Source organism: Entelurus aequoreus, linkage group LG07 (assembly GCF_033978785.1).
Source record: "Entelurus aequoreus isolate RoL-2023_Sb linkage group LG07, RoL_Eaeq_v1.1, whole genome shotgun sequence".
Classification (NCBI taxonomy): Eukaryota; Metazoa; Chordata; class Actinopteri; order Syngnathiformes; family Syngnathidae; genus Entelurus; species Entelurus aequoreus.
The window spans coordinates 46,377,287-46,396,899 of record NC_084737.1 but is presented as its reverse complement, the minus strand read 5'-3'; the positions used below and the strand labels follow the sequence as shown (position 1 = coordinate 46,396,899).

Genomic DNA, 19,613 nt, shown 5'->3' with positions numbered 1-19,613 from the left:
TGTTTGGCCTCTTTGATTTTTTGTTTCAGGTTTTCATTGCCTCCTAAGTTATATGAATATATATATATATGTATGTGCTAGAATTTTTAAATCACAATTTATAAAATGCCCTAGTGCATGGGTGTCAAACTCTGGCCCAAATTTGGCCCGCTGCGTAATTTCATTAGGCCCATGATGCAATATTAAATTAACATTAGAGCTGGCCCGCCGGTATTATACAGCGGCAGTGCCGCTGTAACACCGCATTCACCGCTAATACTCATACTTGCCAACCCTCCCGATTTTCAGTGCCCCTCTCGGAAGTCTCCCGGGGCAACCATTCTCCCCAATTTCTCCCGATTTCTACCTGGACAACAATATTGGGGGCGTGCCTTAAAGGCACTGCCTTTAGCGTCCTCTACAACCTGTCGTCACGTCTGCTTTTCCTCCATACAAACAGCGTGCCGGCCCCTGTCACATGATATATGCAGCTTCTACACACACATAAGTGAATGCAAGGCATACTTGATCAACATCCATACAGGTCACACTGAGGGTAGCCGCATAAACAACTTTAACACTGTTACAAATATGCACTACACTGTGAACCCACACCAAACAAGAATGACAAACACATTTCGGGAGAACATCCGCACCGTAACACAACATAAACACAACAGAACAAATACCCAGAACCCCTTGCAGCACTAACTCTTCCGGGACGCTACAATATACACCCCCTGCTACCACCAAACCCCGCCCACCTGAGCCCTGACATTAATGAACTAGCATCCCAGAAAAGATGTCAGGTATCTGGCTTGGGCACATCAGATTAGATCAGTGTGTTGCAAACTGAGCAGTAAAAAGGCCTGAATGGTTGGTTTATTCATTGTTATTTTATTTTCAAATTTATTAGCCTGTGGAAAAAGTTAATGTCGATATTTACCTCAGAAGGCTGCAAATAGAAAAGAGGCATTCCATTTTTTATTTAAATTGTATTTAATAGACCATTGATGTTTTTTCGTTTGTTTTTTGAAAGTTGATTTTGCACTATTAAGTTATATAAGCGTTGCTTGTTCCATATTCAGTGTTAAAGCAAATCAGTGTAGCAAACTGAGCAATAATTAACATTTTATTCATGCACTTTCTCTTGCTACTTCAAGGCTTGAATGTTTGATTCATTCATTATTGTTATTTTATTTTCTAATGTATTATTGGCCGGTGGAAAAAGTTTATTTTGATATTTAACTCAGAAGGCTGCAAATAGAAAAGAGGCATTACATTTTAATTTAAATTTTATTTGATATGCCATTGATATTTTTGAATTATTATTATTATCATTTGAAACTCGATTTTGCATGTCACTATAAAGATAAGCCTTGCTTGTTCAATATTCAATGCAAAACTTGTTTGGATCCCTATTAAAAGGTTAAATTGTTCAACCTTGGCCCGCGGCTTTGTTCAGTTTTAATTTTTGGCCCACTCTGTATTTGAGTTTGACACCCCTGCCCTAGTGGATATATTTGTATTGAGTGATGGACAGTTATTTACCTTTAAAACATCCATAGTGTTGCAACTATGATATGCTGTGATACAGTAACAAACATTACAGTACTCAATAATAATTATTCATCTGGCAATTAATAAGATAGTAGCAGTTGGAGGGACAATATGATGTCTGAGTATTTTACTCTGAAATTACTGTTAGACAAAAGGTTTTCAATAAAGTAACAATAGAGATACCTTGCATTAACCGTTCGTAACTGGTTAAAATACTGTGCGATAATCCTAATGTGTATTTGAATAATTTTTATTTTTTTTAAAGAGACGTTATTTTGGCATGTGACGTCATCAACAAGCGGAAAAACGCTGTGACGTAAATCCAAGATGGCGGCTCGCCGTTCCACGATGAAATTTTGGAAGCCGGGTAAGTAATTCTAGATAATTGTAAAAGCAGAACTTAAAAAAAATATATCCGTCATTAAATTGATTAGACTACAAACAGCTACACAGGCCCATCAGCGCCTGCATGTTTTTGGTCAATTTGGAATCTGCGCGATACATAGCTCAGATGTTACCTTTCAAAATAAAACACGGGGCGCAAAGTGCGCCAGCTAACTAACTAAATACTAGCTAACAGCGCATCGCATTGTAAGTCTCGGTACACCTCAACCCACTACCTGTGCCTCGTTCAGGGTCCGAAGCACCGGGGATCTCCGAGGAGCGAGAACTTAACACGGAGACAATTGGTTCCACAGCCGTCTTCAACCCGTTCATTGCGCTGTCCATAGAGAAGCAGAGGCAGAAGCTCCCTGTTTTCAAGGTGTGCCTAACAATTTCCGAGATACTTGACGCCCCACCGAGGTGAAGTAACTGTATCTCATGGGGCACAATTGTTGTCTATCCAGCACAGAAACAACATCCTGTACTTGGTGGAAAGCTTCCAGACTGTCATCATAGTTGGAGAAACCGGATGTGGAAAGACGACACAGATACCTCAGGTTTGTACAACATTTTGACACAGTGGCGACTTGTCCAGGGTGTACACCGCCTTCCGCCCGAATGCAGCTGATATAGGCTCCAGCACCCCCCCGCGACCCCGAAAGGGACAAGCGGTAGAAAATGGATGGATGGATGATGGTATTTTGTCTTCAGTGGAATAAGAATATGTCCTTTGCTGCAATGCAGTGATGCTCCTAATGTGGCTTAACCTTAACCACCTCTGAGGTGCTTGAGCTCAGTTTGTGTTGTGTCAGCTCATCAGTGTGCTCTTCTCATCTGGAGCTATCTTTTTGTCACTTATTTCCCATCAGTACCTGCTGGAGGCTGGCTGGGCAGCAGAAGGGAGGGTGATTGGCGTGACACAGCCTCGACGCGTGGCTGCTATCTCTGTAAGAGCTCTGCAGATGTCCTGCAACAGCTTTTTCTTTGCCAGAGTCCTTTCACTCAAGGAACATCAGTTTAACACTCAAGGACGTGGCCGTGTCAAGCACTTCTGCTCCTCTGTCTTGGTGCCAGGTGGCCGGCCGCGTTGCAGAGGAGAGAGGCGCTCGTATAGGACATGAGGTGGGCTACTCCATCAGATTTGACGACTGCTCTGACCCCCAAGCTACCAGGATCAAGGTATTCCCTAACACAATTTTCAGTAGGTATTTGTCTGGTCAATAAAGTAGGATATCTTGCAAAAGTTATTTGATTTCCGATGTTCAAATAAAGGGGTCCAATTGTGCAAAACCAACTTTTGTTACCTGTTACTAGGGCTGGGCAATATATATCGATATACGCGATATATCGCGGGTTTGTCTCTGTGCGATATAGAAAATGACTATATCGTGATATTCGAGTATACGTTCTCACGCAGTTGCTTTTAGCTGCTGGCATTACACTACAGGCTCTCCTTGCTCTTTCCTGTGTCTCCTTCTCACAGACAGACAAGCGCACCTTCTTACACACGTCACATACTGTCACGGCATACGTCACATACGTATACACCCTCGCGCAGCAAAGAGGTAGCAGCATGGGTAACATTAGCTGTGATGCTAGCGCAGCCGTGCGAGTGGTAATACGAGAGAAAGAAGGTGCGAATCTGGTAACAAATGAAGGCGTAATTAATTCCCCCCAAAAACAGCAGGGGGTCCATCGTCTGGCGGTGGTTTGACTTCAAGTGGGAGTATGTCGAACAGACAACCGTAATTTGTCAAGTGTGGGGCAAAAGCGTTGCTATAAAAAGTAGCACTACTGCTAATATGTAGCATCATTTAAAAAGTCACCTGCTAGAGAATGAAGAGTGCTTACTCCGCATGTCAACACCTCTGTTCGGTGCCACACGCCCACACCGTCCAAATGCCGAGGCAAACATTTCCAGATCAACACAGTATGAAAACAAATAGTGATTTTTTTTAGTTGTGATTTCCTTCTCAGCATGAAAGTTTTAAAGTAGCATATATTAATGCAGTATGAAGAAGAATGTTTTAATGTAGACACATAGAATCATACTGCTGTGATTATATGCATCAAGTGTTCATTCAAGGCTAAGGCAAAATATCGAGATATATATCGTGTATCGCGATATGGCCTTAAAATATTGCGATATTAAAAAAAGGCCATATCACCCAGCCCTACCTGTTACTACCTATTTTTGTGTATGTGTCCTGAAAAATTTAAATCAAACCATGGAGGCATGGCGAGGTATTTATAGAACAATCTTGCCTTCTTCTAAACTTGCTCCAAATGAGCCGTTTGGAATTTGAGTCTTTAATGACATATTTTGCCCTTGTGAGATGAACAGATATCTCCATATATGGTAGAGGTTTACCTGAAGAGCTTTGCAGGAATCTGCCATTTTTAATTCAGTTCTAGCTCAAAATTGTAGTCAATAAGTTCCTTATTTTGTTCTAATCTCTTATTGTGGGACAGACTGGCTCGAGTCGTACATGCACATGCATGCTAAAATTCTCAGATGTTGCCATTTCTGATAAAAAGTAACGTATAGTTGTAACTTATATCGGTCAGTAGACCTGATACAAAAGCGCTAAAAACTGCAACATGGCTGACGGAGTGGAGACACAGTCGAAGTGGGCTTGGCATGGAAGAGAACATCGGCATGTAAATAAGACAGCCCACAAAACTGCCCATTCTGAAGAGACAATCAGAAAGCGGCTTAAAGATGGTCTGTAAAACAAAGTCCATGCAACATTTTGACCATAGCACCACCATTACATGTTATGTAGACCTCAAGGAAGTGTTTTATATGTAGAATTAAAATCACATGACCCCTTTTAGAAAAGAGACAAACACAAATCTGAACTATCCGTAGTGCCATGGCAAAGTATTGCAAATATGCCCCTAATGTATACAGACGTGGATCGAGTCTCGCTATGTCATCAACCCTTGTTGTTTGCCAGCAGTGACATAAGGCAGATGCGACAAAAGTTTGTTTACTTTCAAGATGTCGATGTTCGGATTGCTTGTGATCTTTTTTTTTTTCCGCCTGTCTTTATTAAAAAGAAGACCAATTGGAAGACAACCACTTTGTTTCTATGCACTAATTTATTCTGATTTCTCAAATGTTTAGTTATTTTTTGTATTTTCACACCTACATGTGAAGTCCAAGTGCCCATTCACTCTTTAATACGAGGATTGGTCATACGCTGTGCGCCTCCTGTACACTGGGGGGCGCCTATTTCCTTTCAGCGCAGATAAATGTATTGCTTTTCCGGTTTACTATGACGTCATACCAAAACAAAGATTCTTTGCGACTCTTTGTAAGTCAACAGTTTAGCTCTGCTCTACCTGATGTTCGCTGTAGTACTGGCACAGATGACAAATATTGCGTCTCCAATGGCTATGCTGATGTTAAATAGAAAGAATCAATCAAGAAATGATCAGAGACTGCGCCACGAACATGACGCTACAACCAAGAAGGTCTCGAAGCAAATGCAAGTCTGAAACAAATAAAGATTGGGGGAGAGAGAGTTTTTTCAAAATACATTTTCGGACATAGAATCATGGAAACAAAACTTTTGAAGGTCTCAGAGTTCATTCACAAGGCTTTGTGGATTGATGGAAGGAGTTTTAATTCCAAAATAAAAGACTGTTTGTGCCCAGATACCTGAGAATTTACGACAATTTTATCTGAAGGAGCCTGATTCGACTATTGACCTCACAGTCGAACAATTGGACATTGAACCCTCTCCTCCCTCTATGGGAGAGAGGCGAGTCCCAACTGAAGTTACAAATCTCTTGGATTCTGGTGTTTTTGTGTGTAGATAATGAGCTGCAACTTTTGATCGAACTGTTGAATAGATGACAAAGAGGTGGTTGATTAATAATTACTTTAATAAAACAAATCTACAGCAGTGTCTCTCAAAGCGCACGCACACAGCCGCTTGCCTCTCTCACCTACTTTTGGCTATAGTATATAGCCATAAACCAGCTCAGTGGCCTTGTGGTTAGTGTCCGCCCTGAGACTGGGACGTTGTGAGTTTAAACCCTGAGCCATACAAAACTACAAAAAATGGGACCCATTGCCTCCCTGCTTGGCACTCAGCATCAAGGGTTGGAATTGGGGGTTAAATTACCAAATGATTCCCGAGCTCGGCGCATGCTGCTGCTCACTGCTCCCCTCACCTCCCAGGGGTTGAACATGGGGATGGGTCGAATACAGAGGACACATTTCACCACACCTAGTGTGTGTGTGTGACAATCGTTTTTTTAACTTACACTAGATTGCCTAAAGTATTTGGCCACCCATCAAAATGATGACAATCAGATGTCCTAATCACTTGGTCCGGCCACAGGTGTATAAAATCAAGCACTTAGGCATGGAGACTGTTTCTACAAACATTTGTGAAAGAATGGGCCGCTCTCAGGAGCTCAGTGATTTCCAGCGTGGAACTGTCATAGGATGCCACCTGTGCAACAAATCCAGTCGTGAAAGTTCCTCGCTCCTAAATATTCCAAAGTCAACTGTCGGCTTTATTAAAAGAAAATGGAAGAGTTTGGGAACAACAGCAACTCAGTCACGGAGTGGTAGGCCACGTAAACTGACAGAGAGGGGTCAGCGGATGCTGAAGCGCATAGTGGAAAGAGGTCGCCGACTTTCTGCACAGTCAGTTGCTACAGAGCTCCAAACTTCATGTGACTTTCCAATTAGCCCACGTACAGTACGCAGAGAGCTTAATGGCTTCGGATGCAGTGGTGTAAAGCACGTCGCCACTGGACTCTAGAGCAGTGGAGACGCGTTCTCTGGAGTGATGAATCACGCATTTCCATCTGGCAATCTAATGGACGAGTCTGGGTTTGGAGGTTGCCAGGAGAACGGTACATTTCGGTGTGAAATTTGGTGGAGAAGGAATTATGGTGTGGGGTTGTTTTTCAGGAGTTGGGCTTGGCCCCTTAGTTCCAGTGAAATGCACTTTGAATGCTCCAGGATACCAATACATTTTGAACAATTCTATGCTCTCAACCTTTGTGGGAACAGTTTGGAGCGGGCCCCATCCCCTTCCAACATGACTGTGCATCCGTGCACAAAGCAATGTCCATAAAGACGTGGATGCCTGACCTGAACCCAATAGAACACCTTTGGGATGAATTAGAACGGAGACTGAGAGCCAGGCCATCTCAACCAACATCAGTGTGTGACTTCACCAATGTGCTTTTAGAAGAATGGTGGAAAATTCCTATAAACACACTCCGCAACCTTGTGGACAGCCCTCCCAGAAGAGTTGAAGCTGTAATAGCTGCAAAAGGTGGACCGACATCATATTGAACCCTATGGCTTAGGAATGGGATGGCACTTCAAGTTCATATGTGAGTCAAGACAGGTGGCCAAATACTTTTGGCAATATAGTGTACATGTACATCCATGTGGCATTACGGCACGTAGTGACCAGTGTTTATTACTACGTGTAATCGCACTCTGTGGGGCTGTGTTCCCATTGTAGCTGTGATCGTTAAAATGTAAAGGTCCATTATGTGCAAAATATAACAACTATGAAAATCCTTAGTTGAAGACAGTCATACTATAATCATTTGAATAATTTAGAAATACATTCTTGCAATATTGCACTCTGTATGTAGTGATGACCAATTTGAGTCACTGCCCGTTTTTATGGGGTGAGGGTGGGTTCTGTAGCCAAACTAGGTGGGAACCACTGCACTAAAGCATGTTAGCCACCTTGACTTAAAGAATATTAGTTAACCGTAGCTGTTTGTTGTAGTTCCTTACAGATGGAATGTTGGTGCGGGAGATGATGGCTGACCCCCTGCTTAAAAAATACAGGTACAAAGTCCAACTAAACTGTAAAGATTGACTCTTAGTGGTTGCTGGTATCTATAGTGTTCTCTGCTTTTCTCCGCAGTGTATTGATGCTGGATGAAGCACATGAGAGAACCCTGTACACTGACATTGCCATTGGTCTGTTGAAGAAGGTAACCCAAGTTCACACTATTGGCTGATTAATTTTCATGAGCTTTGAAAAATGTTTTTGTTTCTTGTCAGATCCAGAAGAAACGTCGAGACCTGCGGCTGATTGTGGCCTCTGCCACTCTGGATGCCAAGGTATCCGTGTCATTAAGATGAAGAGATATGCTGTTGTGATAAGAAAAAAGATGAGTCACCTTCAGGCCAGATCACGTTGTACTGACAAATGTGATGAAACTATGAAAGAAAGACTTAATCAGGGCAAAACTTGGCTCAGTTTTCAACATCAGCTGAAATGTCATTTCTGAAATCGACTTTTTGTTTTGAAGGTCTACACACTTAGTCAAACTGCGGTATATGTTTAATGGATTTGTCTTTAACAAGGCACATTTGGTCATTTAAATGTTTTAAAATATAATTTGCATGCAAAGTACTAGCAAACAATACTAGTTAATAGTTACATTTTGTAGTTATAAGTATTAAAAGTGGGCGAGCAGTAATTCCTTCTTGATAAATGTTAGCATAATATATTAAATAAGAATGGTTTTCTTGCTAACAATACAATTCTTGTTCTCTAAAGAAATTCCATGAGTTCTTCAACCTGAACGAGTCAGGAGATCCTAACAAGGACACATGCGGAATCCTAACAGTGGAGGGACGGACATTCCCAGTTGATATCTTCTACACTGTCAGGTATTTAAATGAACTAGCTTTAATTTAGTGACTAAACCCAACCTTACCTCCTGTATGGTGTGTCATCAGTCCTGTACCCGATTACGTGAAGGCCACAGTTGAGACGGTGATGAAAATACATGATACAGAAGAGAGTGGGGATGTTCTGGTGTTTCTGACTGGGCAGGTGTGCGGTTATATTTACTACATTTACATGACTAGCATAAATTTAAAGGCTTCATGCACTTTTTTACATCCTGTGCTCATTCTATTTTGAATTTCATTATTATACCTTAAAAAATGTCTCCCTAGGAAGAAGTAGAGAAGGTGGCGTCTCTCCTGAAGGACCAGGCCAGGTCTTTGTCACGACAAGGCATAAGGAAACACCTGAGAGTTTTGCCGATGTATTCTGGTTTACCTTACGCAGAGCAGATGAAGGTCTTTGAGCGGGTGCCTGCTACAGTTCGTAAAGTATGTTACCAAGTATTGTTACCAATTCCATTAAGTTGTTTGAGGGGGTTGGTCGATAAATTAGCAGATGTGAATATTGTCCTAATCAATCCATGCACAGTGGTTGAGTGGTGGTGCATTGGCTAAACAAGAACCAATTGGTTTATTAAAACTGCTGTATGTCACGTTTCTGACCAACCCTCTTCCTCATTCAAACCATTCAATATATGGCCCTACTATGCTCTCTCATATAGAAAATGCCAACTCCAATTCGCAAGAATGGTGTTTGGAGTGATTTGTGGTCTCGCTCACCTGTTCTTTCATGTATCAGAATCAGCTATATTGGCCAAGTACAACCTGAGAAAATTAAGTGCCGCATACGACCCGTTAATTATTAAACAGGACTACCGGACGTTTTAAGTCTTGTACTATAGATAGTATTTCAGTGGTTGAAATCTGCTATTTGAGTGATATACGAGTTATTACGGTAATCTACGTCACAGCAGGTCAGACGTGGCACCAAGCAGTACGGGCAGGGTTTGTTTCCAGAATAGCCAGCCTAAAACGCAAGTGTCAAGGACAGATGCAGAGACACATTTTTAAAACAAAGTTCTGCAGAAAAGTGATATATCAGATTGTAGGTTCACTTCTGGCGTGGAGTGTGCGAGAACCTGTCATTAGCCTTAGAGATTCCCATTCCCACCTCCCCCTCCCTTTGCCTGTTGGGTGATCTCTCCGCAACTAAATTTGATACAAACAAAACATACCTCCTTATCAACGCATTAGGCATCGCCAAGAAAACTATTCTCATGAAATGTAAATCAAAAAATAATTTATGTATAAACCTTTACAAAAACATTTTATCAGATCATATAGTTTTGGAAAGAATGTCTGCTGAATCAAAACAACAACTGACAGAATTCCGATCTCTTTGGGCACCGCTGATTTATTTCCTGACCTGACTCCCATGGGGGCCAGGGCTGTGGCTCTGTCCCTGAGGTGGGCCTGCAACGTGTGGTTCTGCGGTTGGGGGTGGATGGAGGTGCTTGGACGGGGCTTGGGGTGTGGGTGGGGCTGGGGGCGGTCGCCTTGGTTTAGGTGGTGGACTGTCGGGCGGGTTGGGGGGATTGCCGCTGTCGGGCGCGGGCCAGTCCGTGCCCCTCTGGCTTCGGGTTTTCTTGGGCTTCCACCTTCCCCTGGGGGGTGGGAGGGGGTCTGGCTTGGGCCGCCCTGTGCTGTGGCCATGCGGGCCCGTCTGGTGCCGGGTTGGGAGGGCTGAAAAGAGGGGAAAAAAAGAAAAAAAGGGGGAAGCTCCCTTGCAGTCTTAGAGAAATCACCACTGCCTCACTTTTAGTACACAATGAAGTAAACTCTGCACGTAAATAACATGTGCATGCACATTTTGTGATGTTAGTCAAAGATCGTAATTTGGCTAAATTTAGTTACTTATGTTAGCTATCATTGAATGTATATTTTATCATAACAAAAACCGTGACTGCAAATTGTTAGTCGCTACTCTTGGACTGCTTTTGTGTCTGTGCATGCGCTCGCTACGTACACGTGTGTACAAGCCTTCGGGGATTGACAACTCTTAAGGCCAGGAAGATTCCTCAGACCGACGAACAACTTTTATTCAATATAATTAGTAATTGTGAAAAATATAGAATATATATTTTCTGTTAAACCACTTATAGTAATGTAAGCTAGCCTGTAATGTTTTTGTTATATTTTTTTGGTTTGAAAAATGTAACTTGGAGCAAGTTGAAAACAGCCCATTTAAACATTAAATGCTTTAGACCAGTGCTTCTCAAATGTTTTGCACCAAGTACCACCTCAGAAAACACTTGGCTCCCTGAGTACCACCATAATGACCAACATTAAAATACAGTAGCATAGTAGGCCTAAATATTTATTAAAACAAGGCAGAGGTTTTATTTAACAAGTATATTTAAGATTTTAGCCACTGTGACATTACACACAGTTTGAACAGTAACACAGTTTGAATTTTTAAATAAAGGATTTTGTGGCGTACCACTAGTGGCGGTACCACAGTTTGACCAATAGCACCTTTTGCTGGTCGCGGTTCGGTAGTGCAATTCATTTGACCCTGTATTTTTAAGATGTGTAAAAACAGTCCTTTACAACTGACCATCAAATAACTGATCCATTTAATACTAAGCCCTCCTATACTTCAAAGTGCTGATGTAGTTACCATTGTTACAGTGAATTTGACACATTTCCAACAATGGTTATAACATTTGATATCTTTTTTCAGGTGGTGGTGGCCACCAACATAGCTGAGACTTCCATTACCATCAATGGCATCGTTTTTGTCATCGACTGTGCTTTCGTCAAGCTACGTGCATATAACCCCAGTACGGCTATTGAATCACTGGTGGTGACACCCATTTCCAAGGCTTCTGCCAGCCAGCGAGCTGGGAGAGCAGGCCGGAACCGACCAGGGAAATGCTTCAGACTTTACACAGGTGTGTTCGTGTCTTAACAGGTCGTACATTTCCTCCTGTGAGTATGATCACACACTGGTAACACATTTTTTTTTTTTATCAGAGGAGGACTTTGAGAGACTGCCTCCTTCTACTGTGCCAGAAATGCAGCGTACTAATTTGGCCCCAGTCATCTTGCAGCTCAAAGCTTTAGGCATTGACAACGTTCTGCGCTTTAGCTTCCTTTCGGTGAGTAGCTCACTTTCACTTTCATCCAAAGGCAAAGATAATAGTAATGTAATTGAAACCATTTAACAATGCATCCAGATCCTGCTTTTTAAGATTACTATAGACTCTCGGAAATCACAGTTAATTCTTAGTTTGCTCTAATTGAATAAAGACCCCAATAAATTGACACAAACTAAATTTTATTATCAGAATGTCATACCTGGAATTTGAAAAATAGTTTTACTTGAATGCATGTCATTTATTTTCACAAAATTTGGTAAAAATGTAGGATGAAGTGCACATTTTAAACAATTTTGATATAATTTTGCCATTAAAAAGGGAGAAGTTTTCTAGCAATATTGGATTTCTTCTGCTAACAGAAATGACCAGAAAGGGAGGGGATGGTCTAGTTTTGTACAAAATGATAAAGCTAAATATTTCACTGAGCACACCTGTCGGATCCTCCTAACTCATCTTTACACTGGTAGGAATTGACCTGATCACTGACCATATAGCAATCTGCTGCATCTTTCAGGTCTATAGTTAAGGTAAAGGAGCATGTATGGTTGAAATAAATTGCGTTATTAATGCATGCATTTCTTGTGATTCATCACACATGTATGTTACACACACTAACTTTGAAAGCCCTACTTTGAAATATATATATGTATTCTTTTGCACCAAATGTTTTAGTTTGCTTAGAAACTCGATGGAGAAACGACTAGTGAAAATAATAACACCATGTATTTTAATGTTATGAAGTAAAATATTGCTAATTAGTGAGTTTCTATAAATATCTAATTAATCACAGCTGCAAGGTTCTGGAAAAGCTTGTAATGCATCTTTCATGTTATTTGGCATTTTTACAGCATATATTTTACAGTAAGTGAGGAACTCATCTGTTCTGTTCCTTGTTTTCTACATCACAGCCTCCTCCAGCCCAGACCATGGTTCAGGCTTTAGAACTTCTGTATGCTCTGGGAGGTAAGAAACTTTACCATTATATTAGCCTGATTACAACAGGAGTAATTTAATGATACTTTCTCAAGTACGACCCCTGGAAAAAAAATATAGAATCACCAGATTTGGAGTATGTTCATTTAGTTGTTTAAATTGTCTAGAAAAATAACAGATTAACACAGACATGACACAAAACTATAGTCATCTTTCTGGCTTTAAGAAACACTAAAATAAATCAAGAATATAAATGGTGGTAGTCTGAAACAATTTCATTTTTAGATCAGATTGAAAACAATACTATACCAAAAGCCCTTTTTAACCAATATGGAATCACCTTGTAGGTGATTCCATATTGGTTAAAAGGGGCGGTATAGCTCGGTTGGTAGAGCGGCCGTGCCAGCAACTTGAGGGTTGCAGGTTCGATCCCCGCTTCCGCCATCCTAGTCACTGCCGTTGTGTCCTTGGGCAAGACACTTTACCCACCTGCTCCCAGTGCCACCCACACTGGTTTGAATGTAACTTAGATATTGGGTTTCACTATGTAAAGCGCTTTGAGTCACTTGAGAAAAAGCGCTATATAAATGTAATTCACTTCACTTCACTTCACTTGTAATGTTTTTCTTTTCCAAATCTAACACCTGCCTTAAATTACATCTGTTTATTAGTTAGCAGTTAAAAAGGAGTGTTCCACACCTTGGAGAGCAATGGCTGTAGGTGGATTGACATGAATGATGGCTAAAACACGAGAGCTGTCAATTGAAACAAATGAGAGGATTATCAAACTTCTAGCAGATTAATTGTCAGACAATGTTGCAAAAGATTTTGACTGTTCAGTCAGCTGTGTCTCAAATCTGGAACAAGTACAAACAACATGGGAACATGCACAACAAAACAAATGAAGAACAGATGGGCGGAAACTGGAGTCACCGTCTGTGACCGAACTGTAAGAAACCGCCTAAAGGAAATAGGATTTAAATACTCAAAAGATAAACAAAAGCTGTTATTAACATCCATCCATCCATTCATTTTCTACCGTTAGTCCCTTTCAGGGTCGCAGTGGTCGCGGTTTGAACAACAAACAAACATATTTAAAAATTCATACAAATAAGCATTTCCAATAGAATTTCTTAATGTACAAAAAAAAATATAGTAATATTAAAGGAAAAAATATAAATAAACAAAGAAATGTATGTCTGAAAAGTAGGAGAAAGAAGCAAAGTCTTGCCCCAACACACAAGATAATCAGATTTTTAGTCATCTATACAATACATAATCAATTTTAACCTTGACAACTTAGAATTTTTTGTATTGCTTTTTATAATGAACGTGTTAAATGTCATGTCGGGGAGCATTTGCAAATTGATAATCTTGTCGAATCATTATCATTCTAATACCTGCAAGCTGTGAACGACCTCATTGCACTTGTCTACTGTGCATGTACGTTTGTGTCTACCAACCTGCCAAAGTTGTAAACCTTGGGGGCATTGATACATTGTAAGTACGGTATAAAGAGATATCTGTGCTCCTTTCACTCGGCTGGGTATGTGTCCATTTGCAGGTTTGGACAATTATGGACGTTTGACCGATCCTCTTGGGATCCGGATGGCAGAGTTCCCTCTCAGCCCCATGTTTGCCAAGATGCTGTTAGAGTCGGGAAACTTCGGCTGCTCCAAAGAGATTGTCACCATTGCCGCAATGATGCAAATTCAGAATATATTCGTTATACCACCCAATCAGAAAAAAAATGCTGTAAGTGAAATATGATGACATAATTGTCATAAATTGACAGAGCAATTGAGGTATTTAACCACTTTATATTGCCTCAACCTGCAGGCTCGCCAGCACAGGAAATTTGCTGTTGCTGAAGGCGACCACCTCACCATGCTGAATGTATACGAAGCTTACCTTAAGGTACAGTGAGTGTACTTTTATGCGCCTATTGCTGGCAAGTCAGGACATCAAAATAGTCTTATCTCTTTAAAAAAAAAATCTTCAGCACCAAAAGAGCTCCCAGTGGTGTCAGCAGCATTATCTTAATTACAAAGGTCTGCAGCGCGCCACAACAGTGCGAGAACAGCTGCGGCGTCTCATGACCAAGTTCAAGGTGGTGTGGACTTCCAGCGAAGGTATGTCATGTTAATTGGATCTACTGTCTTGCATATTCATTCAGCTCAGCCGGCCTTGAATTCTAATGTTGAATGCTACTGTTAGCTGCTAGTAGTCCTCATCACCAATCCTCTCTTGCAGGTGATCCAGATGTGATTTTGAGGTGCATTGCGTCTGGATTTTTTTCCAATGCAGCACGCATTCACCACTCTGGTTCATACAGGTATATGTTTCGTATTGATTGTATTTCTGACTGTCCACCACCTGCTGTTTCAGTAACCAACATATTCGATTAATTTCTCTGACAGAACCCTACGAGACGAGCGTGAGCTTCATATTCACCCCACCTCTGTACTGTATGGAGAGAAACCTCCAAAATGGTTTGAACATTTTGATTGATAGTTCATACAAAGCATGGACAGCCCGTTAACATGCGCACTAAAGCCATGTCCAGCGACAGGATTTGTAATGCTATTTTTAGGCTTGCAAGTTTGCGATATCAAAATAATTAGATTTTTCTAATGAAATAAAAAAATAACCCTGAAACTAGAGGATCTGCACTTTCCAGTGATGTACATGTCATATCAGCAGCTCATAGAAGATGAGGCTTTCATTCTAATTATTCATACACAGTACTATATATTGGTTTGGCCCCAGGCCAAATCTTTTAAGGCCATCGTAGACTGCCGGACAAAAGTTTACTCAGCCCTGATTTATACACACATTATTACACTGCTGTCGTCCCTCGCCACATCGCGCTTCAGAGTTAGTGACTTCACTCTATTGCACTTTTTTTTTGTTTTAAGCATATTTTATGTATTTTTGGCCTAAGCTAAGCATTTTTTCAAATTTCAAAATTAACTAAAAATATCAATAATACAGAAGATTGGCAATTACCGTAGATGAGCCCAAAACAATCAGCATTTGCTGTCCGGGATTGTGGCCACTGATCAGCCTCAGTGGCCACTATATTGGATTACATGACTGTGTTAGAGGGCTTTCATAATGTAAAAAAACAGATTTAGAAGGTCGTAAACAGGTTTTTTTAAACTCTATTTAAAAAAATTCAATTTATAAATGCTAATTCATGCTTCGCGGAAATTCATATACCGCGGTCAGGTCTGGGTTCGATCCCCGGGCTCTGGGTTTTTCTGTGTGGAGTTTGCACGTTCTCCCCCTAACTGCATGGGTTCCCTCCGGGTACTCCAGCTTCCTCCCACCTCCAAAGACATGCACCTTGGGATAGGTTGATTGGCAACACTAAATTGGCCCTAGTGTGTGAATGTGAGTGTGAATGTTGTCTGTCTGTCTGTGTTGGCCTTGTGATGACGTGGGACTTGTCCAGGGTGTACCCCGCCTACCGCATAAATGCAGCTGAGATAGCTCTCAGCACCCCCCGTGACCCCGAAAGGGACAAGCGGTAGAAAATGGATGGATGGAAGGTCTCAAAGCATTTAACAGCGATAAACAAGCGACTACAGTATTGTGTTGACATGCAACACTCTTCTCTCCAGGGTTGTCTTCAACGAAGTGATGCAGACGAGCAAGTACTTCATGCGAGATGTGACTGCTGTGGAGTCATCCTGGCTTGTGGAGTTGGCCCCTCATTTTTACAAGCAGGCTAAAGTAAGTAATTTTCTGAAAAGCCTATTTATATTGTTCGTTGTCATTTATTTGACAATTGTATAGATTTTTTCATTTTCATTTTTTATGCGCAGTACACAGTGTTTAGGACACATTTGGTGTGTTTAAAGGAGAACTGCGTTTATTTTGGAATTTTGCCTATCATTCACAATCCTTATGTGAGACAAAAACATATTTTTAATGCATTCTAACTAGTAAATACTTCTAAGCAAACGTCAGCTTACAATGGAGCCTATGGGAGTTGCGCTATTCTGCCTATAAAGCCCTTAAAAACGTCAAAACAAGTTCATTTAAAGTTTTATATACATGATGTAAGTATATATGTAATGTATAAACAGGCACATTTATAATAACATGTAATAATTACGTATTTTGCTTATTTTAAGCATACGGTGGCACACTCATTTCAAAAACGCATCACGATTGCTTTGTCCTTCGACTACATCACTGATTATTACTCACTGTAGACTTCATGAGAGCCAACAAACATAATAAACATCACTTACTGTACAATGTCTGCTGTTATTAGGATGCCGCGTTAGCGCTTATAATAACAATATCACTATACTTGGTTATTATTCAAGTCACGAAATGTAAGTGGAGCATTGTTGGCGCTTTTTGGATGGTTATTTAGAGGGCTTTATTGGCTGACAAGAGGAGCTCCTATTGACTCCATTGTAAGCAGACTTTATTTACAAGTTACAATACATAAAAAAATACATCTGTCTTGAATGATAGCCAAAATTACATGAAAAATGCATTTCCCCTTTTAATATATACAGTATTACCATACTGTAGGTCAAAACCTTGACATATTTCTAAAAAATGTAATACATTGATTAATGTGTAGTAAAGCTACACTTAGAATTCTGCTTCCTTTCTAAATAGTTTGTCTTGGGATTTCTGACACAATTTAAGGGTCTCAAAAGTATTTCACAACATTTCTGCTGGATCAAAAACATGCTTTGTGGGGTACATACATTATTTTTGTGCCCTCAACTGTATAACTGTCATGTCAAACAAAGTCTCAACTTGATCAGTTCCGGTATGAATTAAATTTTAAAACTTTAGACATGTTTATTTTTTATATTGCATCTGTCAATTCTCATACGACCATGTCATTTGTTGTGCTGATTTAAGATATCTTATTACATTTATTACCCCGGGTCAGTCTTGCTTTAATTACAGTACCTACTTGAGATTGAAATATGTCCCGTCTGTTCTCTTTCAGCATGGTTCACTGAGCAGCAAGCGATCCCGTGTCCTCTAAACCTGTTGGTCAAGTCTGGAAGACTCCGTGCCATTGTGTATATAAAGATGTAATATTTATGAATCATTTCCACATGCGCAACTGTGACCATTCTAGACATTACTTGCTTTTTGACAGTGGTCTACTTCTACTTTCTATTAGATCTGTGTGAGAGACTGCTGATAAATTGCGAGAAGCCAGGTGTGAAGTACTTTATTCGTACTTGTACATAGTCAGAGAAGACTCTGGTCCAGGAATGGTTGCAGTCATACCTGGTTCTAGGCTTTATTTTTTATAAAAGCTGTGTCCTTTGTTGGTTGGAAAATAATGAAAAATGAGACTTTTTGCTATTACGTTGCCCCCTCATAACCTAGGTGCCTTTAGGAATCTAACTGGTAGCTTGACCAGTTTTAGTTTTTATTTCCTAAATTGGGCTAATTGACAACACTGTGAAAATACTTCTTTACCTTTTTAGAGATGTCTAGACTGTGTAGCATTCTCACCAGTGTGTGCCAGTTTCCTTTCAATCAGCCTGTGTCTCATTTCATTTTTGACAGAATGTAAATACACAACAGTGTTCAAGGAAAGCTGTGAAAACCAAATGAAGTGCCATTTGTCGGCACAGTGACAGGAAGTGCACTCAGATGTAGCCTAAAGCCTCAAAAGAACTAGCATTTAGCTGTCCTTTCGATGAAATGTGTCACAGAAGTGTACTTTTGGTTCACTATTACCATCTAGCATATAAATACAATAGTTCTTAACGTGATCTTCCATCACTTCTCAAAAGGTTTACCCTCTCCCTTGTCAACTTCAGCATTATCAAGCACTATATTACAAGTTTGTTCTATAATTAGATTTGTTATTAAGGCAGGATATTCAGAAATCTAGGCAAATTTGCATGATTTGTAGTACAACCACTTTACTGTAGTCTTTGAAACTAATCAGTCCACAGAAGCACAACATACAGTAGTTGGGTTAACCAACTCTTCTTGCATGTGTAATGGTACTTGTGTAATTATTAAATACATAAATACCCATCACCTGTCATGTCCCCACATCCTTCAATAAAAGCGCTACATCATACACAGATGAGCGTCATCTTTTGAGTTTCTGTATTTGTAATGAAGTGTTCAGGATGGCCACTAGATGCCACTATTGCACCACACTACCGACAATCTGTAACGCACAAAGAATAGTCATTTGGAACTGTAATACGTTTTTTTTAGTTTAAAAAAAAAATAGTAGTTTAAAATGATTTTTTATAAAGAAAGCGAAATAAATGACTTTTATTAGCAAAATGTCTTTACTAACATTTAATGTAGCAACTTGAACCTCTTCAGTATGTTCCTGCAACGTTCGCTAGAGGGCAGACTAAACCCAGGAAGTGCATTTTTTCAATTTAATTTCAACATTTTACCAATTCAGTTGTTTAAAAAGCTCTCGAAGTCCACCTCAATGCAAGAACAGTGTGAAAAGTGATTTCTATTTAATTGTTGTTGCTGCTTCTGTGCATTTCATAATTCTGAAATCGTCGATAGACATTGAGAATATGATGCAATCCATTAAATGTAACTTAGATATTGGGTTTCACATTGCACAGCGCTTTGAGTCACTTGAGAAAAAGCGCTATATAAATGTAATTCACTTCACTTCACATTTATGCTACTAATTTAACAGGTTGTCTGTTGGAAAAATACACTCCCCTGGTACATTTTTGCAACATTTGAACCACCAAACTTAGACTGTGAAAGTTTGTGAATAATTTTTGTTTTGATGAATTAATCATCAATTAAAAAGTTAAAAAGTACCAATGATTGTCACACACACACTAGCTGTGGTGAAATTAACCTTTGCATTTGACCCATCACCTTGTTCACCCCCCGGGAGGTGAGACCAGCAGTGAGCAGCAGCGGTGGCCGCGCCCGGGAATCATTTTCGTGATTTAACCCCCAATTCC

General features: G+C 40.3%; 1 protein-coding gene across 1 annotated transcript; it reads left to right on the top strand.

Moving 5' to 3' along the window:
- Positions 1–1,820: 1,820 nt before the first annotated feature.
- Positions 1,821–18,756, top strand: LOC133653916 (probable ATP-dependent RNA helicase DHX35). The gene is made up of 21 exons (XM_062053751.1): positions 1,821–1,906; positions 2,175–2,302; positions 2,388–2,480; positions 2,793–2,870; positions 2,998–3,102; positions 7,701–7,762; positions 7,842–7,911; positions 7,982–8,041; positions 8,484–8,596; positions 8,666–8,762; positions 8,888–9,046; positions 11,301–11,511; positions 11,594–11,718; positions 12,627–12,681; positions 14,216–14,406; positions 14,491–14,568; positions 14,654–14,783; positions 14,905–14,986; positions 15,072–15,143; positions 16,278–16,389; positions 17,639–18,756. The coding sequence occupies exons 1-21, from the start codon at positions 1,867–1,869 to the stop codon at positions 17,675–17,677; spliced, it is 2,100 nt and encodes a 699-aa protein (XP_061909735.1). The 5' UTR covers positions 1,821–1,866; the 3' UTR covers positions 17,678–18,756.
- Positions 18,757–19,613: the final 857 nt, after the last annotated feature.

Excerpts from the sequence above, each read along its gene's own strand:
- LOC133653916 (XM_062053751.1), top strand. The coding sequence starts at position 1,867 with ATGGCGGCTCGCCGTTCCACGATGAAATTTTGGAAGCCGG. Across the intron at positions 7,763-7,841 it reads CCCCTGCTTAAAAAATACAG|TGTATTGATGCTGGATGAAG; the intron begins GTACAAAGTCCA and ends TTTTCTCCGCAG. Across the intron at positions 11,719-12,626 it reads TGCGCTTTAGCTTCCTTTCG|CCTCCTCCAGCCCAGACCAT; the intron begins GTGAGTAGCTCA and ends TCTACATCACAG.